This window comes from Ornithorhynchus anatinus, chromosome 8 (genome assembly GCF_004115215.2).
Source record: "Ornithorhynchus anatinus isolate Pmale09 chromosome 8, mOrnAna1.pri.v4, whole genome shotgun sequence".
Taxonomy (NCBI): domain Eukaryota; kingdom Metazoa; phylum Chordata; class Mammalia; order Monotremata; family Ornithorhynchidae; genus Ornithorhynchus; species Ornithorhynchus anatinus.
The window spans coordinates 46666258-46688818 of record NC_041735.1 but is presented as its reverse complement, the minus strand read 5'-3'; the positions used below and the strand labels follow the sequence as shown (position 1 = coordinate 46688818).

The 22561-nt window shown below is 43.6% G+C and overlaps 1 protein-coding gene across 1 annotated transcript in view; it reads right to left on the bottom strand.

Annotated features, from left to right (window-relative positions):
* Positions 1 to 4967, bottom strand: part of LOC114813900 (retinoic acid receptor beta-like) — a 29131-nt gene extending 24164 nt beyond the window's left edge. Inside the window, exons 1-3 of the mRNA XM_039912814.1 lie at positions 4893 to 4967; positions 2628 to 2679; positions 2042 to 2202 (exon numbers count right to left, since the gene is read on the bottom strand). Coding sequence (XP_039768748.1) covers positions 2042 to 2202; positions 2628 to 2679; positions 4893 to 4967 — 288 coding nt within the window. The remainder of the gene's footprint in view (positions 1 to 2041; positions 2203 to 2627; positions 2680 to 4892) is intronic.
* Between the last annotated feature and the right edge of the window lie 17594 nt (positions 4968 to 22561).

Below are 22561 nucleotides of genomic sequence, written 5' to 3'. Positions count from 1 at the left end.
GGTACTGTGGTCTGCACACAGTAAGCACTCAATAAATACCGTGACTGATTGCCCCCTCAAGTTCTGTTCTCTATTATCTTGCATTCTGAACAACCACATACACGGTATCGGTAGTAGAGATTGCCCAAAGCAACTACCGTGGCGTTCCAACCTGAAGCTACTCCAACCACTCAACTTCACAACAAATCCAGTTTAAAAAAGCAAAAGGGGACAAGGCAGGTGGTCATGATAGTCAACGAGGGGGATAGATGCAGCGGAGCAGTGGGAGATGGGGAGATGATAGTAGTGTACGTATCTGACGTGGGCAGAGAAAAAGAACAGGGATGTCAACCGAGCTGTTTTCAAAGGATTAAAAGATTGGAAGGGCATTAGAAAACTGAAGTGTGACTGGCGGCCACTGATGAACGACTCTCTGGAATTTTTGCATCTTCATCTTTGCTAGTTCTACTTGGCAAGGAATGGCAGTGTGCCTTGTAAGAGGTACTCAGGAAGCTAAAGCTTTGGATTCTTCGGGGAGGCAGCCCTGGACACCCAAATTTGGGGTTGCGGAGATCACACTGCTGCAGGACAACCAGTTCAGAAATCTGCTTTCCTCATCCATCTGTTGGAAGCAAATGCTCAATTATTCCCACCTAGTGCACGTGCCAATTTACCGATGCATCTCGAAAATGACTTCTGGATTTATGGCTTGGTGAATGTGCTGTAAATTGCTTCAAAGCCACACTCACTCATATTTATTATTTAAAACATTAAAATGGAAACAGTATTCTTTCATTCTATTTTAAACTGAGTTTTCATGGTGCACGCTCTAATTACAAATTAACGTTAATTTAATTCAAACTGTACTCAAAAGTCAATATTTTTCTAGGGTGCTCAAAAGCAATAAGAGATGATGCTCAAAAGCAATAAGAGTTATTTAAAAGTACCTGGAGAGTACATACTGTAAAAAAAAAATTCAAAATTTTAGTAGCCAAGAGTCACATGTTGACTAAACTGTCCCACACATAAATAATTTGGGGTATTAAGTAACTGCGGTTAGCCTTTCCTTGTGCATCCTTTAGAGACTGTGGACTTTCCTTCTTTGAGTCTGCCTCTCCCCACCTTTCACTTCCCTTCTCAGGCTGATTCCTGGGGCCTCTGTGCATGCTGGATTTTTCCAGCATGAACCAAACCCATCTGCTCCAGTTGCAGCCCTCATACCTGAGCCAGATTCTGGAAATTTGCCGTCTCTACTCAGGCCAGGTCTCGGGAAAGGACATGATGGCGGTGGAGGAAGGTTCTGCCACATTTCTGCTAGCCCTGCCACCCTTGTACAGCGATCACCCCGGGGGTTCTGCAACTTGAATTCACGGAAACCCACTTGCGCAATGGCACATGGGTAGGAGGGCCAGATGCAGATACGGCGCTGCCCAGGAGCAGTGCCTCCTGACCCCCAAAACTCTGAACGGGAAGATTCAGGACACAAAAAGAGACGGCTAGAGGGTATAAGCTTGTTGTTGGCAGGGAATGTGTCTGTTTATTGTTATACTGTACTCTCCCAAGTGCTTAGCACAATGCTCTGCACACGGTAATTGCTCAATAAATACTACTGAATGAATGAATGACTGGTCCAGAGTTGGGAGTGACCTGAGGCGAGGTTGGTAGTTAAATCATGGCAAGCCGCTGGGTCCTCCTAGGAACAGAGGATGGCAGCCCTGAGGCTCACAGGTGGGTTTCTTTGACATAATAATAATAATGTTGGTATTTGTTAAGCACTTACTATATGCAGAGCACTGTTCTAAGCGCTGGGTATACAGGGTAATCAGGTTGTCCCACATGAGGCTCACAGTCTTAATCCCCATTTTACTGAGGTAACTGAGGCACAGAGAAGTTAGGTGACTTGCCCACAGTCACGCAGCTGCCAAGTGGCAGAACCGGGATTCAAACCCATGACCTCTGACTCCCAAGCCCGTGCTCTTTCCACTGAGCCACGCTGCTTCTCTGATACCATACGACCTGCATCCCCAAATCTGTCTCAAGGATTCTGGGAAGTTTCTCTTACCGTAGTGTACTTGCCCAGCTGGCAGAGAGATGGGAAGGTTTCCTGGTGAGCTTTGCGGATCTTTTCAGTGAGATCGTCCAATTCCGCTGTCATTTCATAGCTTTCTGTACACTCCTGCTTTGAAGGCTCCTTCTTCTTTTTGTTCCTGTCATTTCTGACAGCTGAAACAAGAAACGAGGCGGGTCACATGTCGTTGACAAGACAATGACAACAGGATACATTTGCACCTTGATTTCATACTAGGAAAGGTTCACTAAAATGGAACAAACACTTGGCCTGGAAAAGGTATTTGTCAATGAAATTGCTAAGGATAACAAACTGGGCTTGCTGTGGAGTGTGGCCATGCAGTTGTGTTTGTTGTGTGCCTGAGAACAAGCTGGGATGGGGGCAGGAGCCAGGGGGAAGAGGGGATGTGGAGAAGAGGAAGGGAGCCATTAAAATGGATGAAGGCTGAGCTACAGATCAATTAATCAATAGTATTTACTGAACATCTACTGTGTGCTACTTAATGCACTGTATTAAATAAAGGCTTGAGAGAGTACAACAGAATCAGAAGAACTGATCTTTGCCCTCAAAGAGCTCATACTTAAACAATCCAGTGCATCATTGCTAGATGCCGAAACAGATGAAATCATGATCTAAAATTTGAGGATTAAGAAGTGTCACATCAATTTTAAAGACAGTTACTGAACTGAAAAATGACCAAAGAAAACCCTGATGGAGAGAGGCATTCCAAAGCACTAAGGAGTTGGCCTGCTCTGAGATCTTGTGTGAAGACAAGAGACTTTGTCCATTCTGATTAGCTTGTATCTACCCTCAGCACTTAGTTTAGTACCTGGCACATACTTATTCTACCGAATTGCTACCAAGTTAATCCAATCATTTCTCCTATCCCACCTTGATTACTGTTTCAGCCTACTTGCTGACCTCTTGCCTCCTGTCTCCACCCACTCAAGTCCATATTTCACTCTGCTGCCCAGATTACTTTTCTACAAAAACGTTCAGACCATGTTTCCCTTCTCTTCAAGAGCCTCCAGTGGCTGCCCATCCACCTCACATCAACCAGAAACTCATTACCATTAGCTTTAAAGCACTTAATGACCTTGCCCCCTCCTACCTCGCCTCGCTACTTTCCTACAACCCAAGCCCTACATTTTGTTCCTCTAAAGCCAACATTCTCACTGCACTTCCATCTCAACTATCTCACTGCCAACCTCTCGCCGATGTCCTACCGCTGGCCTGGTAGCGCCTCATATCCAATAGACAATCACTCCCTCCCCCTTCAAAGGCTTACTGAAGGCACATATCCTCCAAGAGGCCTTCCCTGACTAAGCCCTCCTTTACTCTTCTCCCTCTCCCTTCTGTGTCTCCCTTCATTCATCCCCCACCCCAGCCCCACAGAACTTATGTACATATCTGTAATTTATGTAATTATATTAATGTCTGTCTTCTTCTCTAGGACGTAAGATTGTTGTGGGCAGAGAATGTGCCTGTACTCCCTATATTGTACTCTCCCCGCGCTTAGTACAGTGCTCTGCACACAATAAGCGCTCAGTAGATAAATTGACATAGTATGCATTTAAAAAACTTATTGTATTTAAGCACTTACTATGTGCCAAACACTGTTCTAAGCACTGGAGTAGATACAAGGTAATCAGGTTGACCACTTGGGGCTCACAGTCTCAATCCCCATTTTACATATGAGGTAACTGAGGCACAGAGAAGTTAAGTGGCTAGCCCAAAGTCACCCAGCTGACAAGTGGCGGAGTCAGGAATAAAACCCACATCCTCTGACTCCCAAGCCCGGGCTGTTTCCATTAAGCCACACTGCTGCCTCTTGCCTGCAGATGGGGAAGGGGCTTTGACTGGGGTCCTTGGCTGGATGGACACGAGCCAGCATTTTGCTCCTCGTGTGGTTGCTTCCACCCACGCGGTGCCTCTCAGGACCAGGCAAGGGGAATCTGGAGAGCACGGTCAACCGGCCACTGGGATCCCTCCAAGCTGAAGCTGGACACACTGAAGAACTAACTAGACTACGAGACTAGATGAGGACTTGCCACTTGTGAGTGCGCTCAGAGCCCAAAGCACAAGCGGCCTGCTGGAGCTGCTGCTGGAGTTTGGGGCAGAGTTTAAAAGCATTTCTCCTCACCCGCTGGAAGCCCCATGGCCGTCTTCAACACCAGGATCCCTTCCAAACCATGGCTTCACTCACAAAGCAAATTCTAATCATTATTGTACTCAAAGATAAAAGGACTCCTTAGAATATTATGTAAACTCCCACACAATTGCAAAGTGCAATAAACCCTTTGTAATAAAGCCCCATTTACTTATAGTTCCATGAGCTGATTGACAAATTTGCTAAACATAAGGCCTCAGCAGCTACTTAGCTCAATAGCTTTGAACTGCTTGTGGAACACAAACACATTATTTAGGCCAGTCTTCTGAACTGCTGCCAAGAACTCCCAGATACAAGGAGATGATTCACACGGGAATCTGGGAATCCATTTACTGCTCCTTTGCTACAGTGGTGCAGGCTGCTGCTCGGCTGGCAGGAAGCCTCAGTGGGCCAAGGTGGGCCTCGCTGGCAGGACCCTGCATGAGCCGATATCGTCTCCCCTGCCCTGCCACAATCCCCGATCTTGCCCGCCCGGGGAAATCCACACCTAACAAATAATTTCACAGCGTAGACATGTGTCCCCCGAACGCTGGTAACATCTCACACATTAGCCAGGTAGCGTTTGGAGCCTGGGAAAGTACTTGTAATTCTTTGGGTTTGTTTTTCTAAAAGCTTTATTCTGGGCATGTCTCCCCACTCCTCAAAAGCCTCCAATGGTCACCCAGCCCTCTCTACCTCAAACAGAAGCTCATGACCACTGGCTTTAAGACACTCGCCCGATAAGTTTCCTTCCCACTCCTCATCCTCCATCCTTTACCACTACATCCCAGTCCACATACGCAGCTCGCCTAATGTCGATCTACTCGCTGGGCCGCTGGGCTTCGCTCTAATTGCTCATGCTGTCCTTCCTGCCTGGAACTCCCTCCTCCTCCCACCATCACTCTCCCCATCTTCAAAGCCTTACTACAATACAGTCTCCTCCAGTAAACCTTTCCAGACTAACCTCTCATCTCCCTACAACAATAATAATCATAATAGTAATGATTAGGGCATTTGTTAAGCACTTACTAGTGCCAGGCACTGTACTAAGTACAGGGGTGGATACAAGCAAATTGAGTTGAATAGTCCCTGTCCCGCATGGGACTCACAGTCTCAATCCCCATTTTATAGATGAAGGAATTGAGGCCCAAAGAAGTGAAGTGACTTGCCCAAGGTCACACAGCAGACAAGTGGAGGAGAACTCATAACCTTCTGACTCCCAGGCTCGTGGTCTACCCACTACTCCATGCTGCTTCCATCATATTTCCCAGCCCAACTATCTCACCTATGCACTTGTCCCACCTCTTAAGCACTTAAGTACTCATCCCACCAACAATTCCACAGCACTTATGTATATATCTTCTTTCTGGGTTGCTACCCTTATCTCTGATTTATATTAATATGTCTGTCTCCCCACTAGACTTTAAGCTCCTTGAGAACAAGGATCATGTCTATCAACTGTATTGTACTCTCCCAAGTGTCTAGTAGAGGGGCCTGCATACACTAAGTACCCAATGAATACTAATGGATTAAGGAGTTGGTTTTGGTTCCTGTTCAGCAGTGACAGAACACAACATTACAAGTCCAGCTGCCGCAGGACGGGAATTGGAATCTGAGCTGTGACGGCTTCCTCCAACCTCTCTCTCCATCAGCCCCAACATAACTTGTTAGCCTGGATACCAGCAGGTGGGTACTGTGACCCTCAGCCTGCTGCCAGCCTGCTCGGCATATGCCCCGAGGCTCCGGGAGTTGAGGGTAGGGGCATGACAGTCTCCCGGTCACCTCCTCCATGACTGTCCATTCCACTAGGCACCCAGGTCTCATTTCTATCTGACATCATCCGTCTTCAACAAACCAGAAGGCCTGAAAAAGCACCTGCTCCTCTAAGGTGTCCAACAGAGAAGTAGCGTGACCTAGAGGAAAGAGCACGGGTTTTTGAGTCAGAAGGACCTGGGTTCTAATCCTGACTCCACCACTTGTCTGTTGTGTGACCTTAGGCAAGTCACTTAACTTCCCTGTGCCTCAGTTACCTCATCTGCAAAATGGGGATTAAGACTGTGAGCCCCACATGGGCCATGGACTGTGTCCCACTTGATTAGCTTATGTCTATCTCATCGCCTAGTAAAGTTTCTGGCACAGACTAAGCGCTTAACAAATACCAATAAAAAAGAAAACAAAAAAACCTAAAACCCTACCCCTGGAAGCTAGTTTATTCCAAGGCCAGACTCTAGCTGCCCAATGACGATTTACTTCTTGAAATGAAAGTCTATGTACGTACAAAGTACCACCACTGACACCAAACACTACAAATCACATATGGTGACATATAATGCCATCTTTATGATAGACTATCATATTACAAATGAAATGAATGTAATAAAAGTGTCACTTACACAAATACTAGTGATGTACAGATGTTGGCCCGTGCATGTGAAAACAGACATCTAAGCACTTTTTCTTGAATGTCTAATCATTGAAATGAATGCCGCTCTGACCGTGTTAATGTGTACATTTGTGAATCTATCTAGAAGGTTGATTTCAGAGCATGTGATTTAATAATGAAAACTTGGATGCGTCATATGTGACTGATTTTCCTTACACTTTGAATTCAGGAAAAGCAAGATGTTGTGGCCTGACTGATGATACTGCTCATTAAGAAATAAACACTCTGAAGTTAATACTTTAACAATATAAAGTGCAATGTTCTCTTCACAGTTTTTCACGGAGGGATACAGGAAAGGGAAATGCCCACCTATTTTTACCTGAGGAAAAAATTCTGAAATCCATTTGCCTTGAATCTTCTCGCAAACTGCAAGAGGGAATCTTAACCAGAGGTAATTAGAGGTAGCTGGTTGTCAGGAGTGGGGGCGGAATCTGAACTCCCGGGAACGGTTATATTTAAAAGCAAAGCATAAATCCTACTTTAATCACTGTTTCTGGATTAATTCCAGAACAGCATATCCCTGGTTTGCAGGTCATAGTGGGGAGGACCAGGAGAGGGCAGCACAGGAGAGGGGCAGAGAGGCGGGTTATGAATTTAGATAACTAAAAAAACAAAACAAAAAAAACCCACAAAAAAACAAACACAAAAAACTCCCAAAACCTTGTAGGAGATGGCTGTGTGTGCATCCTTCCCGCCCTTTCTTTTAGAATACCAAAATTCTTTTGCCATACATATCTCAGACTTGTTGAAAAACTAAGGTGATTAACCTTGCTTTTCAAAGTGCCAAGCAGATCTTAAATTGAGGTGGGGCCAGTGGTTTTAGATTAGAGGAGAGAAAAGGGAAGAAAAGGGATGCACAGAGAAAAAGGATGAGACAGAGAGAGAGAAAGGTGAAAGTAAGGAGGGAAAGAGAAGGAGGAGAATGGGGAGGGCCAAGAGATAGGGAGACAAGAGGGAAAGTCTGAGAGAGAGAGGGGAGAAAGAGAGAGATAAAGGAAAAAAGGACAGAGAAATGAGAGTTAGAAGAGAAGGAGGCAGCATGTGGAGGGAGAGCAAAAGACAGTAAAACAGCTAGGAGGTTGAAAGAATCATAAACATACTATTTATCAGTGGATCTTCATCTGATATGGCCCTGGGGTGCTAATGCTTCATTCTGACTATGGGATGGAGCACTGTGGAAGCAGGTACTCTGAGGAGGTGGGAGAGGGGGGAGGGCTGGGTGGGTGGAGAGGAAATCGTAAATTCCTTAGAGGCAGGGATCATGCCTACCAACTGTATTGCACTCTCCCAAATGTTTAGTACAGTGTTCTGTGCACATTACAGCTCAATAAATTCCACTGACTGAGGAGAGGAAGAAGATGAAGAAAGAGGAAAAGGGGGGATTCAGGAGGGAGGATTAGAAAAGGGGGGAAGGAAAAGAAGACAGGTTTCCTCTAGTGTCAGGCCACCTCTATGCAACAGCAAGCAGTCATAATACCGGCCAAGGCAGCCCAGCTGAGCCGGGGCATGTTTCCATGGAGGCTGATGAGGCCGAAGAAATGGCAAGAGGCCTTACTCAACCCTCACTCCTGCCTCAATCAATCAATGGTATTGACTGAGCGCTTACTGTGTGTAGAGCACTATACATAGCAGTTGGGAGAATACCCTACAACAGAGTTGGCAGACATGATCTCGGCTTATGAGTTTACAGCCTATACATCCTCAAAGCACCCCAGGCAGGGCCTCAAAAGGTGGGGAGGTTGAGGTCCTGCTAGTAGGAAGTAGCAATCGGGTTGAATTTGGCCCTGGGAACAGGAAAGCTAGGGAACGGATGTGTCGAGTGAGCAGGTAGGGTCAGGCCAGGGAGAAGCTCTGTTTTCCACTCCCAGTCCCTGATGACTGCCTTCACTTTGGCCCTCCGCCATAGGCCCACCCATCCCCGTGGCTTCCTCAGAGACTGCTTCCACACCACTTTGTCCCTGGAGAGTGCCCTGCTCTTCAGCCCCCTGCCACTGTGAAAGCCTGCTGTCCCAAGGGGTGGCGGAGGCAGGAAAGGCTTCATGAGAGAATGTTTGTCAGCACCGGTGGGATTGGCCCTTCCTCACTGGCCATATGCCCAGAAGAACCCATGGAAACCACAGGTGGCTTCTGGTTGGGATTTGCGAGGCCTGTCAGGCAGAGCCTCACTTCGTTCCCTTTGCCACCCTCCCACAGGCCCACCGGGGACTGGGGACAAAACCCCCAAACCAGGATAGCCCTCTTCAAATCACGTTTTTGTTTCATTTTTAGTGACTTCCCAGTCTACTCTTTACCTCTGGTTTTCTCCTCAGAGATAAATTCATCCATTAAACCACAAAATGGGTGGGGGAATCATTTCAGGGTTCAAGAAGCACCATCAAAAGCCACCATTAGAAATGCAATATCTCCCTCGGTGTATTTCTTTGTAAATACTATTGAAACCACTTTGTGTTTCGTTCCAGAGAGATGAGGACACAAAAAACATTTGTGGGTGATGTAGAGTGGCAGAAGCCTGACTACGAGTCATTGGGAAATTCCATCTTGCCTCTAAGGCCTGACCTTGGCCCTTTTCCCGCACCATTTCTGGCATTTCTTTTCGCTCTTCCCTGTGGCAGCAATGGGCTATTACCAACAATAGCTTTAGCAAAGCTCATAGACAGCTGATAGGTGTTCTTTTCCCTGACTTGAAACAGAGACTATTTAACACCTGTAAAGGCCTTCAAAAATTGCTCTAGTAACTGCTTTATGTCATACAGCCTTTGCTCAAAATATAAGTTAGTGTTTGTTTCAGCAAGTCAGACTACCTAATCACACTATTGGAAAAGACCCAGAGAGGTCATCTGGTTCACCCTCCTGCATTTGGGTGGGTGGAAAACTAGATACTCTCAAGTCCTTCTTGTCCTATAAAAAATAACACTAGGGATGGAGAGCCCATTAAAATCCTTGTAAAAATATCTGCAACAGAATAAATTCTTGAATCAATTAAACTTGATTCAGATAAATTCCCAATGGAAAAAGGTCCAGCAGAAACACATCCATATCAGGCAATGTTTTCTAGTATCGATTAAGCCCTGATCCTCATAAAACAGACTCTTACTAGTGGATTAAAAAGGTGACCTCAGAGAAGGCTGCTAAACTTGAATTTGGAGCTTGGCACTGAAATGTAATGTGAATCAATTAATCAATGGTATTTATTAAGCACTTACTGTACTAAGCACTTGGGAAAATACACTGGAACAGAGTTTGGTAGAGTCTCTGCCCACAGAGAGCTAACAGTCTCCAAGGAGAGACAGACATTAAAATACATCATGGATAGTTAATGTTCACTACAGTTTTCTAAGGCATATTGTAGGCACTCAAATATTAAATAACAATTTTTATTATAGTCAACTAGTTCTCCTCATACTGCTCCCTTCGAACTTGCTATTTTTCAGGAAACAAATTTCTCTTTGATGTTCTCACCAGACCTTTTTTTTCATTTTATTCTTAAAAATTGGAGGATTTCCTTTTATGTTTGGTTTGCATTTGAAACCAAGTGACCAGAAAGTGGGGTTGCTACCACTTTGAGAAACTGTCTCCACCACTCCTACAGTCTCTTGAGCAGATTCGGAGCCTGGGCAATTGCTGGTCCACAAACTAATCTGAATTCACAATCCAATCTGCACCTGCCTCCACTGATCCAGATTTGTCAGTTCAGTTATGCACCAGGGACAACCAGACTCTGTTGATAACTATCTTAAGATTAAACTGTCAATCATGGGGCCACTGTAATTGTGGCCACTTGGCCATGGCCACTGTAACAGTGGAGTTGGGCAGACAAAACAGCTGGCCCAGGCCCACTGTCTTCAAGGGGCCACCCAAGCCATGGCAACAGGGCCCACCCTCTTCTCTTTCCACCTCTTTCTGTGCTGCAAAGGACCAGTAGACCTTCCAGTCCTGGGTGGAGGTGGGGAATGGGGACAGGAGGGTAGGGGGAGCTGCAGACAGGAAAACAAATGTGTTCTTTCTCTCCGAAAAGCGAGGAGGAAGTGTTCCACCTTGGGTTCACCAGTCTTAATCAAGCCTGGGACCAATATTACTAATAGTGAAAGCTTAAAACCCAATAGTGGGTGATGGGAAATTAGTGAAAGTATGCTACTATAGAGGCCCATTTGACTGTTTTAAGGTGCATCATATTAACCTGAATCAGTGAGCAAAGTGTGTGTGTGTGTGTGTGTGTGTGTGTGTGTGTGAGAGAGAGAGAGAGAGAGAGAGACTATATATGTGTATTCAGGGCAGGGGAAAGGTGAGGAGGGCAATTGTCTGGACACCACCCAGAATGAGACTCCAAGAATGGGGTAGAGTCTTGGCCCCACACATCAGGGAAGGGAGTGATAGGAGGGAGTGGTGGGAGAGGCCAGGGCCCTGTCAGGGAAACAGGCGAGGGGTGGGGGAATCCCAGAAGAGGAAACACATGTAGCTGCAGCCAATGCTTCTGAATCAGCAGCTGCTGAGGCCCCTCTTCCCAAAGTTCCCCTCGCCCCCGCCACATTTCCCTCGGGCACTGATGGGGTAGACTGCTGACACTGCTCCCTCCACCACTCAAGCCAGCAAAGATATTGTTGCTTGGCGGACAGGGTTGTGCAAGGAGAGACGCAATGCTGGGAAGAGGCTACCCTACCCAGATATCCAGATATGTGTGTCTATGTGCGCGTGCGCACTCATACTTAGCTTTTAGAGAAAATTCTGTGTGTATGGAACTTTAATTCCCAGATATTTTATTCTCTTGGGAAGCTTTTGGAAAGGAAACAATGAAATCATCACTTTCCTTTATATAGCAAAAGCCATGTGCTTGGTTGCTTGAAAATAGACAGAAAACAAAGTCCCTATCCCTGGGAGAATTCACTCTGAAAGGTCAAAAACCTGGGAAGACAAAAAAGCCCTCACACAAACGGACATGCACTATTCACCCCGCTACTCCAAAGCCAACAATTTAAAAATCAGAAAGATTTGCTACCGGCACTCTCTGGGATGGAAGCGGACATATAAGGCCATTCGAAGTAGGAGTGAAGTAGAGAAAGGCAGCTTGCTGACAGTCTCCCTGAGGAGACATGGGAGTGAGTGACCATCCAGACACTCTTTTCCCTGGACAGCCTCCACAGTGAGCATGGACTCACTTTTTCTCAACACTTTTCATTCTTCTTTCTGAGATCAGAACCCTTCAACAGGCTATTCCAATTCTTTCCAGGCCCAAATTTTTAGGAGATTCCATGCCCACTTAGTTGCTGGAGGAATCAGGTAATGCTATAGGGAAGCCAAGTGGTTCTCAAGCTATTCTGACTTAGGAAGTAATTCATTCTTTCAAAGAATTTCAGGACTGCAATAGATGGATCAATAACCAAGGGCAAAAAAGTCCTAGAGTTGGAAGGAAGTGTGGGCTTCCTACTGCTCTCCTTTGTGTGCCTTTTCCTCTCTACTTCCCTCAACCTAAGCGGAAGGAACATCTGAAGGTAGTGACCCAGGAGGGGATGGCTGAACCCGGACCACGTCTCCCCACCCAGCAAGTGACCCGTGCACTTCTGCCAGACAGTCTTCAGCTGCCAGACCTTCTATGACTTGCCTCACTTCCCAGTGGCGATGCAAAAATGCCTATCCACATGGCAAAAGTCAGGGGATCAGCCCCGCTTCTAAACTGTTTGGTGTATGTCAAATTGAAGATTAGTCAGAAGCTCTTACTAAAAGTCTAATTCAAGAGACTGTAGGCACAATTTCTTGCCCAGAATACATAGAGTCATACATGCCAAGCAAACTTTAACTCTCTAGGACCCAACTCTTGTTGCTAACCCCTGATTTCTCTTTTTAGTAAGCCATGCCCAGACACCTCACTGACTCTGCAGCTTTAGGTCTGAACCACACTGGAGGCGTTTCTGAAACCAAGACCATCCCTAAAAAGGAGTGCCATTTTCTTTCCTCATGCTTTGAAATCCGACCACATGTTGGGTAGGTCTCTCCACATACTATTCTGCTCTGATATGCTGATTTTGAAGGTGAAGGAAGAAGCAACACAGGACCCCAGTTCCGAGTCAGGGGAGGCTCTGCATGGATGAGGACGATGATGTGAAATCTGTCTACCGGTTCGGAACCTTTCCCGTGGTGCCACCATGGTTCCTGAACCACAGCAAACTGCATTGGAAATCAATCAATTCATGATATTTATTGAGTGCCTACTGTTTGCTGAACATCGTACAAAGCCCTTGGGAGAGAACAATACAGTAGAGCTGAAAGACACGTTCTTTGTCCACCACAGAGGTCACAGTTTAGAGGAAAACATCTGAAAAGATATGCAGAGAGGTCAGAATGACCTCGCTTATGGTCGATAGGAAAAATTTTTTTTCCGGGGAAGCCCCTTTGCTTCACCCTCCTAGGGTTCCCTAGAAAAGAAGTGAGAGGTCTTCCCATTATTTTTGACCAAACACAACTGTGCACGTGTTAAAGACTGTCCAGGGACTAAATTAGAGCAGAATCTCGAGTTGAGAAAATGATATTTCTATTAATAATTTCTCTGGGCCTTCCACCTGTTTCTTCCTCTTTCCTAGTTCCAATTGACAGAATTCAGAAAATTACAGAAAAATGTTAGTCAGCTCCTCCAGCGATCCTTCCAGTAATGTGGACTGTTATTGCTGTGGACACACCTGCTGCAATGACCCATCTAGGACCTGGGGTTTTGCCGATTTGTTCTATTGCTCTCTTTTTCATGCCTGATTTTATTATTTGATAGATCAGATGTCTGTGGGGCTATGGGACTCTCCAGTGTATCATCCTTAAAATGATAAATTAAATGATCTCAAAGAGAGATATGTCTCAGTATGTAAGTTGTATTTCCCCTTTCCAGTAACTCTCATTGACTTCTTAGAAGTAGGTTAATTTAATGGAGGTATTAGGAAACGTTCAATTTTCCCTTGGGTTTCTGGGCTGGGGAACATGGAAGGGCCTAGCTATATAAAATGCCCCCATCCAAGTCCATTACGGATGACCTCACCACAGGGGGCTGGGGCAAGTGTCTCGGCCCCCACAATTTGATGGGGTCCCACAACAAGGAGAGTTGAGGTTTTGGAATCACTGTATAAATAAGAAGCAGCTTGGCCTAGTGGAAAGACCACAGACCTGGGAGTCAGGGGATCTGGGTTCTAATCCTGGCATTACCACTGTCTGCTATGTGACCTTGGCAAGTTACTTCACTTCTCTGTGCTTCAGTTACCTCATCTGTAAAATGAGGATTCAAGCTCTGAGCACCATATGGGACAGGGACTGTGTCCAAACTGATTATCTTAGTACAGAGCCTGGCACATACTAAGTGCTTAGGAAATAAAATTTTTAAAAAATGAGGAATTATTCCAGTCAGTCAGTCTATCATATTTACTGAGTGCTTACTATGTGCAGAGCAGGGTACTAAGCACTTGGGAAGTACAAAACAACAATATTACCTAAAAATTCCCTGGCTACATTGGGCTTAGAGTCTAGAGGGGAAGTGGTCCTATAGTGACCCTCTGTGTATTCCTGCAATCTGGGTAGACCTGGCATCCCAAGTTCTGCTGTCTCTTTTAGCTTGGTCACTCTGGGGCCTCCCCCTCCCCCACCCCAAAGGCTAGAGGCAGGAGGAAGCAAAACGAGAGAAGATTTGGGTTCTAATTCCAGCACCACCATTTGTCTGTTGTGTGACGCTGGGCAAGTCATTTCACTCTTCGGTTGACTCTTCTGTAAAATGGGGATTAAGACTGTGAGCCCCAAGTGGGACAGGGACTGTGTCCAACCTGATTAGCTTTTATCTACATCAGCGACTGGCACATAGTAAGCTTTTAACACTATTTATATAAATACATACATACACCTAAAAATGGGCATGACTTATGGTAGACGAACAATGCTCCGAAAAGGATACGGGGGAAAGACACAAGGAGGTTGTGGATATTTGTGAACTTTTAATGTGGATAAAATCAAAAATCTCACACTTACATACTGAGGGAAGGCTTTCAATCTAGGCATATTTGGCAGCTCTTGTTGACCACAGTAAAGCTGACACAGTTTTAGTCAAGTCTGCCCTGTCCCATTTGGAAGTGATATTTTTTTAGCCCTTGGGCTGCATGCAAGACCTGGAGTCTACGGAGTCTCTTAATGAGATTATGACAATTCGTAAACTGGCTAGGCCTTGACGCAAATTGTGTTACCAAGAACTAAAGCCATTTGAAGGTGCTCCTTAACAGGCTCAATTGTATAGGGATAAATACTGAGCTGTTTTTCAAAGCCACAGCAGCCTCTACCATTCCAGGATATGAAGAGGCTTTCTGTGTCTGAATTTCACTCAGCCACATAATATGGGGAACCAGTGCACACGACAACGTGCCCCTGTCTTCAGTCAATCATATTTACTGAGCACTTACTGTGTGCAGAGCTTTGGACTAAGTGCTTGGGAAAGTATAATAGTTGGTAGACATGTCCCCTGCCTTCCTGAGATTATTCTGCTTTTATGACTCAAAGGCTGCCTTTACCCCAGCAGAATCAGCAACCATCTAGCAAATTGGACCAAAAGTGATTGCTATCTTGGATTTTCTAAGCCTCTTGAAATGCTTACTGTACATTTTCTCTACTCTTTATTTCACCTTGTCAGTGTAGACACAGCCTACATTCCAGTCTTGTGAGGACGAGCCAGACTGGGTCTACACTAGTAAAATGAAGATATTGAAACCAATCATTCCCCATTGTGTGGAACACACCATAAGCTTTGGAGGTTTTGAAACATTGGGCTTCACTTTTCCAGGGCTGAAACAGTCTATTACCATTTAGGCAGTTTCCATCTGAAAATCAGCTAAACCCGAACCTTCAGGACTAAACTCTTGAGAATGAGGAACTCTTGATTTTTAATCATGCATCTCTCTCTGTAGGCCTTAAATAAACAGATATTCCAAATGACCAACATTCCAATGCCTCAATTTCATCATCCAAAACGAGATCATAATGCTGACGATGGGGTATTATGGAATTTTTTTGAATTACCCAGGGTAGCTAAAATGTATTATTAAAACACAGACCATTCGAAGACATATGTAATTCAAATACAGACACTGTATCTCAAAAACATGGACCATCTTGAGAAGTTATCAAAAATTTAAATTCTTTGAGAGGGGCATTTTTTCATGTATTAATAGTCCTAATACAGTCCACATAATGCAACCCATATTAACCTCAAATATGTGTGACTCAAATGGACAATGACATGCTGAATTGATTACTAAACAAATAGTTTTCCATTCATTAGGTACTTTGACCAAATTCTTGCAAGGCTAATGTCTAATCAACATTGAAAACTATCAACTCAATTTATACACAAAACTTATTTTGACCTATTTAAGGTTATTAGAAGCCACGAACATTTCAACAGCATAACCCAGTCTCTGACAGATTGTAAGCTCGTTGTGGGCAGGGAAGGCACCTGTTTTATTGCTATACTGTACTCTCCCAAGCGCTTAGTACAGTGCTCTGCACACAGTAAGCACTCACTAATAAATAAGATTGACTGACTGATTGACAAAGCCTCTAAATAAAGATTTGAGTAGGCTAAATTTGTCAGTCTATAAGGGTAAAAGCAAAATTTACACAAAATTAGATATCTTGTATTCTGCCTTGAAAATCCAGTCACATCATCTGTCTAGTTCAGTGAATACAGGAAAAATGTTTAGTATTAAAATATAGTATCTCTAAGTGATGTATATCAAAACAGGGGAAAACATCAATTATTAGAGAAATTCTATGAATAACTTGCCAACTATCACAGTCCTCCATGTGCAGAGATAACATATTAATAAGGTTCAAACCAGTAATCTTTTCATTTCAAGAAATACTTGTTTTTTCCAGAAGATCCACTCCAATCTATACCTAGAATCTTCCAACAGTGACCCTTTCAAATCAGAAGCAAGGAAAATCTCTGTGCAAAGACTTTGGAGTGCTTTATTGCCAAGAAATAGGCTCATCTAGGCCTCTGCAGTGATTCGGCTTTCAAATCAAGAGAATCTGAAATGCCGGTCTCCTGTATTATTCATTGCATAATTGCCGTGTTTTATTAGAAATATGATCTATTATAACCTTGAATACAGTATATTAAATGACATTGAAAATTAGATTATTCTGATTATTAGAGAAGTGAGAAATGTGCCAAACATTTATAAGACTGATAATCAATCAGTGTATCCATTTGAGTGTAATAAAAATCAATCTGGAGCCAGTGTGTTTAAATCTAATTTTTTAAGCATGACATTTTCCTCGGAGTTTCTTTCTTAAATGTCACCATCTTCTCTACCAGTGATTGATTCTAACCCCAGGGAGAGTCACTCACTTCAAATACTCCATCCTCTGAACACAAACCTTGGTCCACTTTTTAAAAATGCCAAATGTAATGCAGCAATAATACCCCTACTGGGGAGAAAAACTACAGAATTAAATCACCCCAGAGAAAAACACTAGCCTTTTGAAAAAAACCCCAAAAACTCAGAAAAAAATTGATATTTATATTAGTGGATTACTGAAGAATGGAGCTGAATCTTTTTTGCACAATCTTGCATTCACTTTACTTCCTCTAGAAACGGGCATCTAAGAGGTTGACTTGTCTATGACTTCTCATATATAAAATCTGTATTCTCTCCCTGCCCTTCTCCCCGCCATCACAGCAGAGCTCTACTTTCCTTCCACTGTGAATCCAAATATATTACTCATATGGAAAATGGTTCATTCACATTTTGGAGCAGAATGCCATCCATTTCTTCAGTTCTGCATTCCTAGTGGAGCTTGCTAAGGCTGCCCAGAAACATTAACTGGCTGGATTTCCTGGCAGGTATGAAATTCTCTTTGTGTCCATTGAATTTTGGATTTTCCCTGGAAACTGAATAGTAATAATGATTCACTTGAACAATAGGACAAATAATAGGAGTGTTATTTTCTAATCATCATCAATGATCTAAGTGCCTGGCACACAAGAAGCGCTTAACAAGTACCATAACTAAGTGCAATAATAATCAAATAAGTTGATCACTGAGCCAAGTGTGGACAGGAAATGTGTCTACCAACTCTGTTGTTTTGTACTCTCCCAAGAGCTCAGTATAGTGCTCTGCTTACAGTAAATGCTTAATTAATACTACTGTTGAATACCATGATGAAGTTTTGCCCTGAAACTATCATCAGGTGAGTCTCCTTCTTCTTTGGCTGGGGCCTGAACGTACACACTGTGCATGATTTAAAACTCGGGTCTGGGAATCACAGTTTGATTACCTTGATTTTTTCCCAGATTTCCAGATGAAGAGAGGAATGCCAGGAGAAAAATGATGGAGAGAATCATCTGTTCAAGGGGTGTGCAATGGGGCTGGGGAAAGCATCATGTGAGCCGTGGACATTCCATTCCAATCCAAAGAGTTTTAAGCAGCATTAACCAATGCTCTGGGCCTTACTTTCGCTTGGCAGGAGCTTTGAAAAAAGAAGGTTTAGAGCCCAGAAACAGATTTAAAGGAACCAAGGACCTTCAGAAAGTCCAAGCCAGAATAGAAAATATTCGAAGGACAATAGCTCCCTTGAAGTTGATAGACTTTACCTTTACTGTCAAGGTCAAAGGGGGAAATCAAAAGGTGACAAGAAATGAAAGGGGTGAGAGCGCAAAGGGTAAGCCAATCCCTTTTGAATTCTGCTCTTTAGTCTTCTTGCTTTCAATCTAGCAGTGCAGATGAATTTAACATAACTTTGGAAAACCTGGGGCTTGCTTTGTTTTCATAAAACTGCTCTTTGAAATTTGCATCTCAGTCCAGTGCAAAAACAAAAGTTCCCGAGGGTGAAAGTCAAACAAAAGAAGGCAAGAGGAGATCTGGGGGGTGGAAAGCTGTTAGATGTCCTTATTGGATCTCCACTTTTGACACATGACAAACTGCAAATAATTTAACTTTAAGATTTCTAATATATCAGCAACAAGCAGCATGGCATACTGGATAGAGCACAGGCCTGAGAGCCAGAAGGTCATGGGTTCTAATCCCTGCTCTGCTACTTGTCTGCTGTGTGACCCTGGGCAAGTCACTTCACTTCTCGGCGCCTCAGTTACCTCATCTGTAAAATGGGGATTGAAACTGTGAGCCTCACGTGGGACAGGGACTGTGTTCAACCCGATCTGCTTGTATCCTTCTCAGCGCTTAGTACAGTGCCTAGCACACAGTAAGTGCTTAACAAATACCATAATAATTATTATTATTATTATTAATTAGCTTCTCCATTTTCAACAGCTCAAATCTCACTGTTCGAAAAGTGTTACAAAGGCAAGTCTATAAAGGGTTTTTTTCAATCTATGGAACACTGGGGAAAAGACTTCCAAGGTAACACCACAATCACAATTATCAAGAAAAAGTGCGAGAGAGCTGATTGTAGAATCTGCTGGGCCATTTCACCACTTTCCACTGCCACCATGATTCTAACCAGAACTCTAGGTGACCCCTCCACAGGGGCAAGGGTCCTTACCAGATTTTTGAGCTGGCTGCCAAGACAGGCTCACTCCAGCTCTATGACAAGACCTAGAGGCTTCTGATCATGGCTTAAAGGACTCCAAATTGTGTCTCTGGCCTTTTAGCTCTTGAAAGCCTAGTCCCTCCAAGTCCACAGGTTCCCTAAAATCCCTCTTCCCTCTCTGGTTCTGTGCTCAAAATGAGAAGTTGGCACCTATGGCCACAGTCCTACCAGATAGACTTGTGAAGAATTCTGCTAATGAGTACCCACTGAACTGTAGTGTGATTTCAGACAAATCATGGCCCAAATTCATAGATCCTGTAAAAATGTTTGACACTATCAATAGACCTAGGTGCTCTTGATTTCTAAGCAAATTTGACTCCCCTAAGAAGATCATCTGTTAATTAAGGATGCTCCACAATGGTTTAGCTAGCTGTGATAGAGGTGAATGTGCCTCCCTTAGCCATTCTTCACAACCAGTGGAGAACAAGTGGGCTGGACAGTAGTAAAATACATAGATGATGATAATGAATTGCCTTGTAGCATCATACTGTCTCTTGGAATCACAACAACCCTAATAATCACCATCATCATATTTGTTAAGCACTTACTGTGTGTCAAGCACTGTTTTAAGAGCTGGGGTAGATACAAGCTAATTAGGTTGGACACAAACCCTTTCCCATATGGGACTCACGGTCTTAATCTCCATTTTACAGATGAGGTAACTGAGGCACAGAGAAGTAAGTGGCTTGCCCAAGGTCACACAGCAGACAAGTGGCAGAGCTGGGATTAGAACCCATGTCCTCCTGACACCTTGCAGAAGACTGTGCCAGACTGCACCTGGGACACCCTGTGCACAAACAGTGATTTTCATTGGCAAACTGAAGTTGAATGCTGCCACTGAATTCTGACACCTAGACAGCATATTGTCCAGTAATGATTTACAACTAGAGTGATCAAAATAAACAGAGTAGATAAATATGCATGTATGCCAATGAAGTTTAAATAAGGAGGACAGAAATGTTTTAGTGTTTAACTTTCTACTAGCCATCAGGTCAGACCTGCCACAAAACGCTTGGCCAGTTTCTTAAGCGCTTTCATCCTCGTCATCTCTGATCTCGTGGCTGGCCAGGGTCATGCATGAACAGTGAGGTCTTTGACTGCAATCAGTTGACCAGCTTCGAGGCACAGCTTATCACAACCATTTCTGCTGGCTGGTACACCTGAAGAGAATCTATGACAGGTATACTCAAATACGTTCTGTATGATGTGGTGAAATGAGGTCCACAGGGGGGAGAGCAAACTTAATATTTTAAAGAGAGAGTCAAGCATAGGCAAGCGGTATAGCAGCAGACTTTTGGGACCAACCTGGCATGTGGCAACCAGAAGATAGGATGTCCTCCTCGAACCAAGAATCAAGAAGACTACAACTCCAACAGATTGAACAAATGTCAGACAGCATGGCTAGCAGAAAATGAATTAGTCTACCACAGAATTATCCTTTTGCGCACCTAGTGTGGAATGGATTGCCTTTGGCCCATCAGATTTTTCAACTACCTCTGACAGCCTGATTAAGAATTTCAGAGCGGGACAATCAATGATATTCATTAAGGGAATACTCAGTACAAAGCCTCCCAGCACTTATGACTATTTCCCCTATCTGTAATATATTCTAATGTCTGTCTCCACCTGTAGACTGTTAGCTTCCTGTGGGCAGGAATTGTATTATTCTTTCCCTACCACATAGCACAGTGCTCTGCTTTGCAAACAGTAATATTGCTTGACTGATAAATTCTCTTATCCCAACAACACTTCCTTATTTTGACCAAACTGTCTCCTGCCACAATTTAAGCCAGTTTTCTCTTGTCCAGTCCTCTGTGGACACAAAGAATAACTGGTTGGTCTTCCTCATAACACCCTTCATCTACTTTAAGATAATAATGAAGTCATTTTCTTCTCTTCTCTATGTGACACAACCCTAATATTTTTCATCTTTCCTCCATTTTAGTCATTCTTCTCTGGACCATCCAGTCTCTCCAATCAATTAAACAATCAATCAATAGATCAAAGGTACTTACTGAGCTCTTACTCCGTGTAGAACACTGCACTAAGTGCTTGGACGAGTGTAATACAAGAGTGTTAGCAGACCTACTCCCTGCCCTCACTGAGCTTACAATCTAGTGGGGAGAAGAGGACAGACATTAAAATACACAACCATATGAAAGTGTGGTCAGCAAAACTGGACTTAAGTAGAGGATAATGATAGGATCATATCCCAGCTACTACACATCTTCCACAAACACATCCCAGGGTAAATTGGATTTTTAAGGACGGTTCGTTATTATTTAGGTGGCCTCTGCCCTGCTATGCCCTTCTGACCTGGCCAAGCTTTCCCTATCTGGCATTCACGGTATGTACTTTTTCTTCTCGGGTGCATTTTCTTTCACCTATCTCTACTGAATTTCATGCTATTTTTGTAGAACTATTTTTCTAAACCATCAGGAACACTGTCTGTTCCTACGTGATAGCAAATCATCTGCAAAGCAGATGAGCAACATGATGCGTTAGAAGCTCAGGACACTTACCTGGCTTATCTACTTTATTTCTTATGGAAAAATGGTTTCCATCTTCAAGACCTTATTGTGTTGGCATTTCCTTCAAACGATAAAATTCCCTTTTGCTTGCTATTAAGTTTTCAAGGAACAAAGCTGCTTTTTCCTCCTTGAGCAATGGGCCAGTTTTGATATACACAAAGGAAAGTGGGAAGATGGGAGGTGGGTATCTTCTAATGTGGGAACATCACTGCCTTATGATTTACTGTACTTAGATCCAAACTGCCAGTTTTACTGTTCCCTCTGGGCAACAATGAGGCAACATTCAAATATGGAAAAATAATCTAATCTTCTGGACGATATAATACAATATAATTCTTATCGTTTTATCATCTTCAGTCGTCCAAGCAGCCACTTGCCCAAGGTGGGTAACGATTTATATCAGATGAGTAGTTAAGAGCAATAGTTTTATATATTTCAATATCTGTCTTGGGGACACTTTATGGACACTTTTTTATGGACTAATTTTTTTAACTTTGGTGCATGGCCATCTATGTGTAATTAATCATTAATTTAGAAACGTTTAACTGTTTCATCCAATTTTCAATACAGAGAGCTTTTATCCTTTGTGAAAGCAAGTACTTTTTTAGTATTTCAGCTCCAGAAATACTTACAAACACTCTTTAGGTTTCTGACCTGTCCCTCATTGTGTGAATAAGGCTGTGTATGCTTGAAAGAAGACAACGGATGAAACCTAAAAGTCATTTTGAAAATGCACAAATGCTTTGATCCATCCTAGCCCCAAGGGCCTATTCCATTCCTTTAAGATATTTGTTGGGAACTTTTATAGGAAAACACAAGACTGCATG